This window comes from Dromaius novaehollandiae, chromosome 11, assembly GCF_036370855.1.
Source record: "Dromaius novaehollandiae isolate bDroNov1 chromosome 11, bDroNov1.hap1, whole genome shotgun sequence".
In the NCBI taxonomy this organism is placed as follows: domain Eukaryota; kingdom Metazoa; phylum Chordata; class Aves; order Casuariiformes; family Dromaiidae; genus Dromaius; species Dromaius novaehollandiae.
The window spans coordinates 27,530,554-27,546,903 of record NC_088108.1 but is presented as its reverse complement, the minus strand read 5'-3'; the positions used below and the strand labels follow the sequence as shown (position 1 = coordinate 27,546,903).

The following is a 16,350-nucleotide window of genomic DNA, read 5'->3' as shown; positions in this document are numbered from 1 at the left end:
TCCTGTAACAGTACTGGTGAAGCCTAGATTGTTTCCAGGCCCAGTCAGGAGAATAAATCAAGTTCTGCTCCTTTTCATCTGCCTTAGCGACAGTTCTCCCTTATGTTTCTTTCCACGCTTTTTTCCTTGGCCTCCTGCCAGATTGTGATCTGAATAGCAGAAACTCTCTGCCCCTTTCACCCACAAAAAAGGGATAGAGAAATACTTGTTATTTTTGGCCTGGTATCTGCTTTTTTATTCTTTATGTGGGTATTTTCTAGTAATATGAGCTGCATGACATGTTACACTCACCGTTAGTTCAAACTACAGCCAACTGGAAGCAGATCAGAAAGTGCTGCATGAAGAGAAAAAAAAATCCACCTCCTCGGCTGAGTGTAGAAGAAGCTCTTGTAATTGTTGCTCTCTGCATCTCTGGCCACATGGAAAGCAATTATTTGGGACAGAGGGGAAAGTAACACCTGCTGGCTTATTTCAGAGTCTGAAAAATGAAGCGCTGAAACCTCCACACCTGGCTTGCAGCTTTTTAATCTGAAATCTATATAAAATTGATTCTCACCATGACTAAATCATATTTCAGAATACAGTCTGGGCTTCTTCCTCCAAAAGACTCTAGTGCTACTGATAAGGGAAGGAAACTAGCTGGTCCATCAGTCTGATCTACAGTTGCTGGATGTGATCTCCAAATATGAGAGACAGAGAGTATGTGCTACTTTTGACCCACTTGCTGGAATGCTTTCCTGGCAGGTCTGGAAAGAGCTGTCACTCACCGGGAAAAGGGCAGCATAATACCTGTTAACTGAAGGGGATACATCCATGTGAACTCTACTATTTAATGGAAATGAAAGACATTTAAAAATGTTTTTTTCTAGTCAGTCTTAGATTCTCAGGTTGAATGAGCTTCAGTTCTAAAGCCAGTAAAGAAATGACCATCCTTTTAAAACAGACACATCTGTTATTTTTGTAGGCTATAAAGCTCCAAGTATAGTTAAGTGAGTAGAAGTTGCACAACGAAATCACACACACAATCTCACCACTCCTGTGTTTGCTCTCAGAGTAGCCAGAATCACGTGCTTCAGAAGACAGCACAAAACCCACCAGAAATGAAGTTGCTATTTCCTAATCCCTGGCACTTTGTCATTAATTTATGCCCTCAAATATACTACTCCTGAAAACAAGCACTAATTAGATTCCACAGTATAGTCTTACAGTTACTTACTCCTCTTTTTCCTGTCCTCTGCTTTAGGCTAGAAAAACTCTTTTGAACTGGAAGTGTCTTGTATACTTCTACTGTCAGGACACCACTGGTACCTTAACGCACTGCAGTATTTTTGTGCATTTCTAAAATCGATCACAAATACTAATAGCATAGAAGCCAGGGAGATAGAAGCAGGAAGAATGGTACGATCTGAAGCAAAACCTCAGGTTCTTTAGAGGCACCTTCTGGACACCAAGGTCTCATAACTTATAGCAGAATCTTGTAAGAAAGAGCAACTATAAACCTTGTCTGGTAAAAATGAGGTCTTTTCAAACTCAAAAGCAGGAAATTCTGATTAAAGTAATTTCAGGACAACCTGCAAATCTCTGGAAGCAATTAATTACGTATCTCTATGGCAATATCACCACCAAATGTATGCTCACATTGTTTCAATGCTATACATAAAAGAACGCAATCATCTATGCTGAAAACTATTTTCATGACAACTTGAAAAGAACAGCCTACAGTGGGTAGAAATTTGTAAATGTGGCCTTTGCTATGTTAAATCTCCAGGATACTGCTTTTCCAGTACACCACTGCTATGCTTGCCTTAGCTGTTATCAGCCTCCACCTGAGAAGTGGCCGAACCTTCGGGTGAGGAAGATGTTCCCTAACGCATCTGCTTTGTAGGTTGTTTTGAGTTTCTCTGGAATAAGAGTTCAGGAAGTACACGTAATTTTATGCTACGCAGAACAGGCAACACATGTTGTGCAGGTCTGCAATGCAGTAATTAGTGGGGGCTCATTCTGCTCTTGTAACACAATCACAAGGCACTGCAGCAGAAATCAGCTCTTCAGTTATTTCTTCAGGAAGTTAGTTGCATCCTATCTGTCACTTTCCCTCCTCCTCTTTTATTTCTACGAGTCGTGAGGAGAACAGAATACTGAGGTAAGAGCATGAACAACACCCTCACTCTTAACTCCAAGATATTTATTGGTGGCTTGGGCTTTTTTTTCCTTCCTTCTCTTTAAAACAAGGTTTCTAAATACAACACTAGCTTGTGTAATTGGTTTCACTGATGGCTAGTTCCATGGCAACATCGGTAACAGCTTCCCTGCAAAGCACCACCATACAAATTCCACCCTTGTCCACAGGACAGGTATTGCAGAACAGATCTTGTTCTCTCCAGGGCTATCTACTGCTTTGTATTATAAAATGGAATGGCAACTTCCTCCTAACCATAATACTTTGAACAATCAACCATTCTACACCAACCGTTCTGTCATGAATTCCCTAATGTCACCTACTGCTTTTTTAGTATCCTTGCAAACATCAAATTACTGAGTATTACCTATAAGATAAAAACCGAAGACACTAGGGAAAAAAAAAAAGAGAGAGAGACAGGCCCTTTCATTTGTAGATCCCAAGAGGAGTGTTCTGACACACGTGAACAAGAATCTATAATGCAGATAAGTTTGTCTCTTCCAGGAGCAGATGAGCTGTGTTCCTGCACAAACAATTCTGTTCTGGTTACTGGCCAAGAGAGGGGCCATGGACAAGTGTGTAGCTTGTATGTACTATGGGGTAGAGTCCTCCCCTTCCCAAGGTAACCCATAATATTCTAAGGCTCCTGCCTCTGCTGAATATCTCTAGCAAAATTTTCCATTATAATTACACAACTATGGCACAGAATAGAAATTCCTGGAAATCCAAATACTTCAGCTAAGTCTTGAGCCCAGGAACCTCTTGGAAATATTCAACGGGCTCACAGGTAGCATTCTTCTATCCTATAGCAACATAATTTGCTCTTCTTCTCTGCACAGACAAGTTGACCTAGCATTTCCCCAGAGCCATGTCTGCCTTGTATGACTCGCTATGCTTCCTTTCATCTCCCCAGACAAAAAGGATCCCTTATTTCTAAATTGTTGCAAGCAGCAGAATCATATACAAGTCTAGAAAGTAAAGCCTAGGAAAACATTATCGATACGCAATGGCTCTCCTCCTGTGAAAAATCATTGAAAAGTGCATTTCAGAGAACACTTACAGATAGTGAGATGGTTCATTTTTAAGTATGAGAATCGATTTGACTATCTAATTAACAGTATAAATCTTTTTCTCATTGTTTTTAAAATTAGAGCAACTCAACAGCTACGTATTTTTTTAAACTCCTTGCATTTTGTAGGTTTTTATGACCAAGTACAAACCTGACCTTCCAATGCTTTTTGCAGCCTGAGGAGGGAGGAAATACCCCTGACAAGTTGGTTACCAGAAAGAGGTATTTAAAAAAAAAAAAAAAAAAAGAAGAAAAACAGCCATGTATATTTCTTAGAGTATTAACGTGCAGCAAGAAGGGAATGTGAATGCAACCTATAGGATCTTCCACAGACTGCCTCATGCTGTTAAGGTCACAGATTTAACTGCACATCAATTTCAGAATGTAAAAATGCTTGTACTAGCTGAGATCAAAGGTCCAACTCAGTTGCCTGTCTCTAACTATGTTCAAAAGCAGATGGATAAGTAAACATACACGCACAAAACAACAAAATAGTGCTTTCCCCTGGTTACCTTCCTACCTTCCAGCAGTCTGTGAATCAGAAACTTGCTGAATCAAAGGTGGTAGCCTTGTGTTTAGATGCATTTGTTGATGTGTGCATGTGCTTTTTTTTTTTTTTTAAGAGCTCCTTTACATATGTATCTTTGCAGACTGCTCAAGCAAGAATCTCAAAGCATCATTATAGACATCATATCTTCCAGCACCACACTTCCAGTTTAATGGTTAATGACACAGTGATGCTTTGCTCTTGAAGCATACTAAGGAAAACAAATTTTGGAAAACTGAAAATATCTTTCCCACTTTGCACATTTTCTGGATTTGCAAAAATCCTAACAAGTTCTACCTAGAAAAAGAATTTTTCTTACTACCATTATATGTCCTCCAAATCCCCCAAACTAAATCACTTTTGTTCTGAAGTTGTAAGAGGTGATGTTTCATCAGCTTAAACCAGGGACAGACCGGGAGATTCAACAAGTCATCATTTAATCGTAACACTCAACTACCTGCTTGCCAGTGCTGTAAAACTGCAAGCACATGAACTGCTTCACATGACTCACTATAACAACTGGGTATCACAAAAGCAGCTACAAAATATTGAAGCCTGATAAGAAGAAAGAAGAAAAGGAACCTAACACTGAAAGTGCAGCAGGATGAGTTGCATCTGGTAACTGCTTGCTCCATGGTTCTGCTTTCTGATTATTAGGAACCGCGATGGGACTCAGAACTCTGAGGACTCTCTGCAATATGACCAAGACTTTGGAAACGCTGTCTGCAAAACATTTCCAGGTCAGCTGCCAGCACGCACAGCTGACCCTTTCTCATAAAGAGCTAGGAAGCAAGACTTGTAAGTAACAGCAGCAGGAAGGAAGACACATTTAGTGGGGATTAAACGAAAGCTGCCAGAAACAAAAGCAGTGAGAACCTGGTTAGTTACCTTGCTGATGAGAAAGCAAGGATGCTTTGCCAGCTGTAAGGCCAGCTAGCAGTGTACTGATGGCACAAACTTTTGAGGAATTTGGGATATGGGAGGACAGTGTTATGGTGGTAGGTTTCAATTCCTCCCCTTTCCCCTGACAGTACAGGAGCACATTGCTACAGCTGGCACTTGTATTCAACAAAACAAGCAGCGACTTGCTCTCTATCACCACCAGGGATGCTGCGAGCTGCAGCAACAAGACCACTGCATAGGGGAGGGAAAGGGAGGCAAAGCAGCTGGGGCAGCTAGACCCACAGAAAGAAAAATCAGATCTTGTCTCCAACCGCACAGAAGTAGAGGATTGGAGTTAAAAGAAAAAGAGACAGGAGATTACCAGAGATACCAAACCACTGCTGCTACTGTATGATGTGTGGAATAAATGCAGCCATGGTAACAAAGTATTGGGAGGCCCCAGACAACAAGCAGCTGCCAAAATGGGACAGCACCATAGCTATAGCTTCTGCCTGGTCTTCTCTCTCCAAAAACACACACATTTCTCAGGAATCCAGAAAACACACCAAGCTTTTCTCCTCTCTACTTGGGTTTTTTTGCACTATCCCTCCTGCTATTAAGCTTAGTCTATTAGCTAGTAGGAATCTGGCAAGGATGGATTTTGAACTCTATAACAGTACTTGGAATGGAATAGAGATGCATGTGAGAAGACTATCACATTCCCTGTTCATTTAACCAAAATTTTCTTTCCTTTGTTTAAAAAAAAAAAAAAGAGGTGTTTCTACACTCAGAATAAAACTGTAACAGTAACTAACCACACTTCAGTACTAGTACTCGCTTTTACTCTGCTGACATTTGCGAGGATTTTGCCGACCTCCCAAGCAACATAACAAAAAACATATACTAGTAGTTTTAGTGACTTTTGATTAACAAAGGAATTCTTTCAGTAATGCATGCTGTGGATTTTCAAACAGCAGACTTTAATATGGCCAAGTCCTAGCTCCTTTAACATCTAAATCAGTGGTCTGATAGAGTTCGTACCTAGAGGAATTCCTTTGTTGGCAGAGCAGAACCCGAAATCGTTAGATGATATTTAATTCCTACTACTCTAGAAACAGCATATAGTCACCACTCCAAGAAATATTCTGGGATTACATAATACCTGACGCCTACAACACACAAGTCAGAAAGGGTACATGTTTCAGCTGGCATCGAGTAGCAGGTTATGAACAAGCCAGAATAGTGAATCACACTATTCCATATGCATTTCTTAACACCCTCCCTAATAATAGATGATTCCATCTATTGTGCACAGCAAAATCCACTGAGCCAATGAGGAATGAATTAAGAACCCCCCAACCTGTCTCTTGTCAGAGCTTGCTGGCTAGATGCTGAATGGTACTGATTACCGTAGCTAATCAGAATTCTGCTGCAACTCCTTATTCTTGGCAGTGATTCACCTGCCTAAACATTAAGTTGAACAGCTTTACGTTTCAAGTCTCCAAAATCAAGTAGTCTATCATTTGTGACTAGGGTGAGAATGCCGGGGCTTTACAGACTGAAAGCAGATCTGCAAATTCCAAGAATTTGCCTCATTCCAACATGACAGAAGAGACAGAATGGAAACCTTGCTCTTCAGAACTGGAGACAAATCTGAAAACAACTGAATATGTGAAAATATGTGAAAATATGAATATGAATGTGTGTAAGGGCTCTTCCCACTGCAACACCCCAGTCTGCATTACTGTCACTGTTATTCACATTTTGTTTTGGAAACCACTAGACTGGGCCTATCAACTACAGGGAGAGCATCACCGATTAGAAAGTTACTCTATTAAGTGTTTAAGAAAGAAACTATATTTTATTTATATTCTGAAGTGTTCCTTGGTGGCAAATATAGGCAAGTCCATCCACTACAGTGTATGAGACAAAACTGATTTGACAGCTAACAACACCTGAGATCCTTTGACTTCAAAGGGTTAAATAATGATCCTACTAAAAAGTCTTCAGAGGAATGGCTTAAATGGACAAGTTTCATTTGGTAATGGAGAAGATCCAGCTAAAGCTTTCTAAAAATGCTACCATCATTTCCATGACAACCAGCATTTCTTTAGTGAGTTCAGATCTGCAACTTGAATCACTAGGTACAGCTCTGAAGAAGTCACTGGGCGATGTCAACACACTGTGACTGAGGATCTGAGCCCCAATTTAACAGAAATTGAGTTTTCAAGCCTGCTGAGGCTGCACTAGTAACTTCCAAATAGCCTAGCCGCTGCATCTCATAAAGGACAGAGCATAACCAAGCAATGGTTTCTTTTAGAAAGAGCAGGAGGAGTGAAGATGATAACATTACGAGTTGGCTTCCTCAAAGGATACTAGAGGAACCATCTTTTTGATTGCCACTGATGCCACTGCATTTATCTTTCAGATAGTGCAAAAGGCTCATTCGTAGAAAGGAATGGAATGGGAACGGCTTGCAGAACAGCTACAATTACAAACAGCAGCTCTCAATTAGCCTTGATGACAAGAAAAAATGAAGGAGACATGCAGACAGAAGAATCCTGGGTATGTTCCTTCAACTTGGAAGGATGATTGTTACAGCTTTGTGAAGTAGCTTACTAGGATACTGCTGAGTTGCCCCAGCAATGCCAGGTAGCAATAACTTATGACTGGGTCCATTGAGGGTGCAAGTGCACTAATGCAATACAAGCAAGCAGGAAGAGGAAATACACTGAGGAGAAAAGATGATTTCACTCATTTTGGATTAACCATAGGATGAATGACTGGGGCTGCAATGACAATGACCTTACTCAGGAAGCGTTCTATAGTATCCACCTCAGCTGTATCACAGGGAGACACATTTGCATTCACTGATGCCAAACTCTAAGCACATTCACCACCCAAATCACATACAGCCAATTCCTTCCTCTGGTGTCATGAAAGTAATCTGCAGTCAACCACTTCCTGTGGCTACCTTCTATCCTCATCTCCAGGCTTTCCCACTAATGCAGCTTGAAGTCTTTCAGTAAACAACTGTATTTTAGAATGAGTCCCTTCCCACAGGGGATTAACTAGTCTGGGATAACTAACACTGGGTGAGGCTAAATGACTTGTCTGAGGTCAGGCAGTGAGAATATGGGAGAGCTAATACTGTTAGCTGTGCCTCCTGGCTTCTAGTTCTTAACGCTTTAATGGGAAGAACTATGGCCTTGCAATTAAAGTTTTTCAGCTTGGTGTTTCATCAGGCAGATTCTGCACCAACTCTCAGCAGAGTCAGTTTTAAAAATTCTGCACTTCCAGAGTTAGCAACTCTTAGTGACCAGCACATTCTATCTTACTAACAGCATCAGACAACAGTGGAAGTTAACAGCACAGTCCAAAGAGCAGCCTGTTACCCTGTGACATCAGCACTGCAAAGGTCCTTCCAAATACACACATTACTTGACAAATGAATAAGAAAAGAACAGTTAGTAGATATTTTGGTCAAACTATTACAGAAGTAAACAGGAATCATGAAATTTTCATACTGTAGCACAAAGCAGAGAGATAAATACATACTTCATGGTTCAAGGACAAAGTCCTGCCCACACCATTACTCACTTTGTAGTGGGAGACTTCCACTCATCTCTCACTGGCTGATCAAGCAGGGACATCATGGAATAATTATCCAACATGAGACCATCAGGATCATCTGTCTGACCTGGGAGTTTCCCAATAGGAAAGTCTTTCCATTGTACTTCATCTGGGTAAAAACAACATTCAGCACATAAACAAGAAGTCCAAGCTCCCCAGACAGATTTTCAAAAAACAAGAATCCCCCCAAGTACTGTCTCAGGCCAACTCACGTACTCAGCAAGAACTGTATGATACAAATTTGAATTAACTAATTTAACTACCTCTTCCAAAGAAAGAAACTGGAGTATGTAAGACGATGGGAAAACATCTGGAGTCATGTATCATCATGCAGGCTATCCAGTGCAGCCTGTCCGAAGCACTGTGAGGCAAAGTCCGTTAACAGAAACCTCACAGTATTCTGAAGCAATCCTTAATAGTTACCTCTCTCTTTTGAGCAGACTTCTGTTTGAATCTGAAGTATTGATTTACATATGTTAATTAAAAATCACACTTTGAAAAGCGCTTCTAAAAAATTCACTCTGCATACTCCTGTAATGGAAGGAGCCATTTGTACACATATGAAGATACAGACCAGCACATTTGCACCTAGTAGCTCATTCCTCCAGTGAGGCTGAGGACCAGCTTCTTTAAGACCCACCGAGATTCCCAGTTGCAGAGCAACGGTGTTGAGTAAACAGGAACTGAAGCCTCAAAAGTAGAAGAATAAAATGCTGAGGAAGACTCATTAACGAATAAAGCAATTCTAGACAGACAGGTAGGTTTAGCTGACATGGCAAGGAAGAATACAGCAGTCTCTTGGAAATTCTGCTAATTATTTTTACAAGCACTTATTCCTATTTCCTCTCCACAATTTCACATTTTTTAAATTTGGCTTCCAATGGGGGCCAGAAACTGCACACTGGGAAACCATCCTTGGCCACAGATAACATCAGTGAGTCTGCTCCTTTATACCTCCGCACCCAAATTTCACAGGCAGTTCCCAACAGGGAAGGCTGCTTTTACATGTGAAATCAGAATGCAACTTAATTAAACGAAAGGTACACATTACGTATTATTGTTTTGACAACAGGATTTCTTAAACCCTCTAGCTTTCCTGACACCAGAACACTTCAACTCTGGAATCCTTACCAGCAGCATAAAAAAGGCTAGCAGGCAGAAGACCTCAAAAAGATAGGAAACTCCACTCCAGAAAGCCAGCAATAATTATACAGATGACTTGAGACCGCTGCTAATCACGGAGAACTTGGCCAATTCATTGTCCTTGCCTGAAACTGATTATTTCTGTTACCTGACAACTGCTCATAAATACAGGCCTTGCCCTAAAGAGCCAGCATACTTCTTTATTTTTCCTTTCATGCCCTTCTCGGTTAATGGAACCGAAACTCTTGACACAGGATGGTGATTTCCAGCTGTTACAATTTTAAAATTAAAGGTGCAGAAATAGCATTTGGTGACATCCAGTGCAACTGTAAGGCAAATACTATTTTATATATTGAACAGGCCAACTCCTTTCTTTAGGGAGCAACCTACTAAATATCATTATACCACTGGTTATCCTGGCACTGTATATACCTACTGGCTACAGTTTTCAAATGTTTAAGGATGGTAACTACACAGAAATTAAGTTTACCCATAACCAACCATGTAAACAGAAACTTCATAAAAATCAGGTGACCCAAGGTTTACAGACACTAGGCACTATGTGTGCTCTTTCACTGACAGCTTTGCTTGCTCTGAACCAAAATCAGCTAAGCAAAGAGCAGTCTTGTTTCTATTCTCAAAAGACCTAACTCTAACAAGCTGTTCTCATCAGCATAATTAAGCTGACCTGCTCTCACAGAACAACTTTTTTTTTTTTTAAACTTGGGAAAACTCCCCTGTGAGTGAGGTACAAGAGTTCTTTGTCTTCCAATGGCTGCACTTTTCTTCTTCCTTTAAACACCACCAACCTCTTTCTTCTGTCTTCACGTCCCTCCATAATTCATTCCTCCAAAAATCTCATCAGTTGCAGAACCATCCACCCCAATCAACAGGTACAGCTACAGCAAGGGAGCTAGCAAAGCACTAGCTAAACCATTCATTCACTCTACAAACTTCTTGCCTTGTTCCTTTCTTTAGTTTGCCACCATGTCATGACTGCAATTTTCCTAGAGCCTGGAACTTACCAGCATACAGCTGGTGCTTCCCAGTGTAGCCAAACAGTGCTTTCAAATACCCCTAAATCTGACAAACAAAAGCTTTCAGCATATATTGCTGAAATCCAGGAAATGACCCTATTTTCTTTGCCATTAACAGTTGGCATATATCCTGTCCTGTCAATTGGATACAGTGAAATTTTAAACACAGAGTTTGAAAAAGCCTGATAAAAAACGTTAATGAAGCAGTAACAACATGCTCCTGGAAAAAGCACTCCAAGTATTATGAGGGCTTTTACGGAGAAATGACACGTGCACATAAACATAAGACTGAAAAAAAACCCCCAAATCTGCAGGGATTTGGCATTTAGCTTATTTTGAAGTGCTCTTCAATTCTGAGTGGCCCCGGAGGGCCTTTACATTTCAGTCGACATTTGCTAGTGATGTAGATGGTCTAAGTCTTAAGAAGTCACCTTTTACCTGCAATGATCTGCCAGGCGGACCCTTGCAGCACAGCCCTTTTTTCTGCAATGGCCAGCATGTTATCAGAATGAGCAAGTCCTTCCGCAGGATTTGTTTCAGTTACCATCTCTTCTTCTTCTTCCTCCACCTCCTCTTCACCATCCTGTCTTCCCAGCACATCTTCTTGTCTCTCTACAGTCTGCTCGTGATTTTTAGCCTGACTTTCTTGTCTGGCCCTCCACTGTAAGCTCTCTATAGTGTAAATTGGCTGTTCACTGCAGTCTGAAGAGAGGCCTGGACTGGACAAAGGGCCACCTCCTTCCGTGTAAACAGAAGTGAGATACAGAAGGTTCTTCCGCGAAGAACGTGGCAAACGAGGCTTCATGCTTGTGAGAATCCTAGGAAGGAAAAAAACTGTGTAAAAGTCTAAGAAGCAAAAAGAGATTCCAGAAGGAGGTTTATCAAGCTCAGCAGCCTTTTAAGTCTGAGCTTCCTCCAGGACAGCCTGCTCATTTATCTCCACTAAGAGGCAAAGCTGATTATTCCGAAGAAGTGCATGCTGGAATACTCCCTCTTTGTGATAAAAATTAAGGACTTAAGGATACTTCTAACTCAATTTCTCCTTTGCTGTTTTCTTGTAAAAAAGGTCAGCAACTATGATAACCCCACATCACCAGTATGAGCAGTCACATCTCTGCTATAGGTCACTCTTCGTCCGGACAGGTTGCTTTTCTCATACCTCCCCAGATAATTTCCACTTTCTTTTTGAAGGAGCAACCAATAAGTTCTGCTGCTTCTCTTTGTAGAAACAACAGGGAGATGAGCAGCAACAAGCAGGGCTTTATATGCACCTGACACAATTTCTGCAAGATGGAAAGGAAGGGAACACAGACATAACTCAGCATACCACATATGAGCTGGCCAATGCCATTACAGAGCACTGCTCTCTGTCCCCTTTCCAGGCCACAGGATCAAACTTACAGCTGAAGAAGATGTGGAGTTGCCCAGCAGGGAGCTTCCAAGCAATTATCAGTGAGTCTTATCCACTGCAAAGGAACTTTCTGGAGGAACAGCTCCTTCACATATATCCGTTTGTTACAACGGCGTCTCTTCTTCCCTTCAAAGATGATAACAAAGACAATAAGCTGCTCAAAACTCATAAAAAAATACACCCTTCATCCCTTTGTATTTCTACTGCAGCTCTGGATCCTCAAATAAGCTGGCATTCCAAACCAGCTCCAAGACCAGATACGCTGACCAAATGTGTCAAGGCAGTTGCAAGGGATTGGCAATGCAGTGACAGCTAAGTCAGCTCCACAGAATGTGATAAACAGTGAGGTGCAGAGGTTCCAAAGCTGGCACCGTGCATCCCATCTCAGATGTGGAAGTCACGGAGCTGTGTTTGTACAGTGTCGTCCCCAGTAAATGCAGTAGAGCTTCCGAGACCTGAGACCATTCCAGATAGCACTGTGAGTAGACTTAACAGCTGGGAATGACTCACGTTCAGAGATCTTGGTACATAACAGACACACTCAGTGTTGACTGAAAGCATCAAACAAACCTGAACTTGTGACTGTCATAGGTACTTGCAAAATCCTGGTGTGGACTGAGGCAGACCAACAGAGGAAAGAGCAGGTGGCAAAATGACACCAGCTGGAAACCTCTTGCAGGCCTGCATTACTTCTCAATATGAAAGTCCCGTCGACACAATTTCCATGACACACTTTAAATAATTAAAGCTCTTCTAGAGCAGGTAATAGAGAAAGTGCAGCTGTTTCTGGAGCAAAACATACAGTTTTTCAATTTAAACAGTTCTAAGGAACTAGAGATGGAAAGCAAAAGATTACTTATTACTTTTGCCTAAGTTCAGAAAGCATGAGAAATCCTGTGATGGGATTAAAAAAGGATACCAAGACTGTGTAAATATCTTGCAAAGGCATGCTTGTGTTAAGTGAGGAAGGAACTGAGAACAAGGGACTCATAAGAATTTGCTTATGACATGTCTATTGGCTATCTATTTGGTAATGAAGCTACTAGTATTAACTTTATCTTGAAAGAAAAATTCCTGAAGGGACTGATCTCTCATGGAAGACACCAGCTTTTCACATCTTGAGGAAGCCACAGCAAAGCCGCCAATGAAACAGTAATTCCCATTTTTTGCTAAGAAATGCACGACACGCACAAGCTACCAGTTAAAAAGCATAAGTGCAATGCTGAAAGCTCACAAAACATAGTGATTAGAATATTGCACTTCCCATCTAAAGTACTCACCACCCTTCCAGTCCTTACAGTGGTACAGAAAAGACTCTTACATTTTTTCCCAAATTGCAGATTGACTCACCAGCATTAACTCTAGCAATGCTAGTCAGCATCTCAGAAATCCAGTTGATCAGGAACTGAGGCCGAAGTTCTGAAGAGTCCGAACATTCCTTGAGCTCTGTAAACATTTTCTCTATTAGGGTCTGTGTAAAGCTTCGGGAAAGAAGGCCCGTCAGCAAAGGCCGCCAGAAGCAGTAAAACGTCTGAGGAATTTTGAACTGTAATATCTCTTTATTTGCTGCGATAAAAAGAAGAAAAGAAGCCAAAAAAATCACTGATGGACAGAAAAGTGCTCTTATTGTAAAACACTGGTGTGATGCTTGTTGCAAACTAAGTAGCTTGTACTGAAATCACTGGTTCTGTGTTCTATTCTGGGAACCCCATTGAATTTGGAGCTATTCATTTCCTATACTAGGAAACTAAAATAAGCAACAAATGGATAATTAACATAAAAGTTCAATGAAAGCAGAAAATATGATGCCCGATCTAATCACATTGTAAACCACAGGAAAATCTACTTCTGCTTTGCTAATCCCTTGCCAATTTCAACTTATTTCCCACATAACAAAGAACTGTTCTGTCTAAAAATACACTGCAAAGAGAAGGCTCACTGAGCAAAAGCTCCTAAAATTTTACTGTATTACAGTCACAGAAACTTGAGGAACTTTTTTGGAAAGTTCTTCAGCTGATGTTTCCAAAAAGTCCCAGGGAGATAAACAAACTATTAATTTTCATTGCTTCCAGCTACCTAATTCTCTTGCAGAAAATCTAAGCATCTCCAGACCTGCGGACAGCAGCATGGAACTAAGACAAAACTGAGGTGAATAAGGCTCAGAAATAAAACCCCATTACTTTTGACTTGCTTCAAATCTTCAATGTAGAAAAAAAATTACTGGGAGTTCAGGAAATCAGTAACTAGTGCAGACGTGGACAGAGATGCCAGCTTTGAAAGAAATCTCCTTAGCCATACAGCATTCGGTGCAGAAGAGCTATCCTTCCACCAACACAGATACATGCAAAAGCAATAGGCAAACATGGCCATAAAGGGGCCAGGAGAACAGGTCAAAAGGTGTTTAAGGACCCAGACAAATGAAAGATATGTAGAGTATTACAGCTTTCAATACGAGAAAAAAAGAACAGAATTGGACATAACGCTAGCTATGCACTTTTTACTTAATTATGTGGTGCCAGAGACACTAACCTTCATACTTGATATTTAACATCTTCAGACATTCCACCGTTGGGATGAGAAAGCCATCACTGAGAAGAGCTTCAGCCACTGTCTCTCTAGAGCAATCACAGAGCCTTGTTAATGTCACTTACACCTTTGCATTTCAAAATACTCCTTGTACCAGCTCTGCAACAGTTTGTGAGCCAAATACCTGTAATTCAGATTACATGCTCCCAGCTATGAAGAGGTGCTGTAGCCTGTAGTAGGGCACTAAAATCTCATACCAGCTTTGGGATGGCTATATCCCATTAGAATTGGAGGGCATGTGTTGTTGTGCAAACTGATACAGAACCAGAACTGTGAAGAAAATATTGCTCGAGTTGCAGAGGAAAATACCTACCACGGGTATTTCACAAACAGCATACCAATTTTTGTCAGAAAACATTTATAATACTGAAATATCTATAATTGCAGTATGATCTATGTCTTCTGCAAGCACGTCAGCCAAGATTTGAGGACTCGTAACCAACAGGGCTAGATTGAACTTCAGAGGAAAAGCAGACCCTTTGGACTTGTGGTGGCAAGGCACTTCTCAGTGTCCCATTTACATAGCTGTTCAGCAAACAAGCTGCTGTTAGATCACAACTGTTCTTCCCTACAGCAGCTACAGCTCTTTTCTGGAAATCTCCTACCCTCACAGCTATCATGTGAACTACATTTAGCCTGAGAGAACTGAATGGTCCAGCTCAAGGACCCATCTGCTATTAGACTGTCTTAATACCAGTGAAATGGGAGACTGAGGACACCCACAATGGTAAGCTGAGCAGATGCTTGAAAGTAAAATACAGCAGAAGGCACGGACGCAAAATTTCCACAGCTACCACTACACCTAGCCATGGGCTTCTATCGAGTTCAGTGTTCAGTAACATGCAAGGATATAGAATCAAAACTTAGCATAAACAAGACGTCCATTTTCAAACACCAAATAAATTTCACAGAAACAACTGCTGTCACTATCAGACTCTTTGGATTTGGAATGGCATGACTCATGTGAAGTATAACTTATTTTGGTAAAGAACGGATGAGAAAATTTATTGTCTTCTCCAATAGGAACGATTTCCAAATCTAAACATCCAGGCATGACTTGCATCCAATAGAGGGTTTTTATAAACACAAACAGCAGCCAAAGATCTGAAGGCAGAAACAACACAAACACTACATCACTTTGTCTGAGGTAGATGATCTGGTGGGAGACCAACTTTTATGAAGGCAAATGATAGAATGTAATTTATTCTGAAAACAAAATCCAATTTCAATTCTCCTCGTCTCTGGCAACTGTTCCAGGATAATTACTATTATTTCCACATGCAATGACTGCTTATCACCAACTATTTAAGGCCATCTCCATGCAGACAGCAGTTTCAATAACTGACCTTTAAACAGAAGCACATCTGACTAGGGAAGGTCCACTGGGTTAGCTCCATGAAGCAGAGGGCAAAAGATTCTTTGCAGTTAGCAGCCCATTTTGCTTTAGCTCTAAAAGAACCTTTTGCCCTCTGCACAACCTAAATAACAAGATATGCTGATGGGAGATGAAAGGCTTTACACAGAATTACATGGGGATTCTAAACTAGAAAAGCATTTTCACAGATCACTTGACATATTCAAGAGATCTCATAAGCCCTGTTATCCCTGAATTCATAATCCAAATCTCCTAACCTAATGAAGTCACAAACTTGTCAATTGTATTTCCTACCTGCCTTCCTCCCTCCTGCTGGTCCATTTTCCATGAGTGAATCATCAAAAAATTTCTCTCTTAAATGAAAGTAAGAAATTTCCTGCAAGTCCTTCAATTAAGCATCTTCAAATATAGATAGACTGCAGTAACAACCACATCTTCGATTGAGAAGGAAAGCACTGTCAGTCAGTCCTTCAGAAAACTTGGTCCAC

General features: G+C 40.9%; 1 protein-coding gene across 2 annotated transcripts in view; it reads right to left on the bottom strand.

Moving 5' to 3' along the window:
• The window catches only part of LAS1L (LAS1 like ribosome biogenesis factor), a 39,718-nt gene that overhangs the window by 3,100 nt on the left and 20,268 nt on the right, over positions 1-16,350 (bottom strand). For both annotated transcript variants that reach the window (XM_026095975.2, XM_026095976.2), the window contains exons 8-12: positions 14,431-14,516; positions 13,252-13,467; positions 11,892-12,027; positions 10,929-11,308; positions 8,278-8,419 (exon numbers count right to left, since the gene is read on the bottom strand). In XM_026095975.2, coding sequence (XP_025951760.2) covers positions 8,278-8,419; positions 10,929-11,308; positions 11,892-12,027; positions 13,252-13,467; positions 14,431-14,516 — 960 coding nt within the window. The remainder of the gene's footprint in view (positions 1-8,277; positions 8,420-10,928; positions 11,309-11,891; positions 12,028-13,251; positions 13,468-14,430; positions 14,517-16,350) is intronic.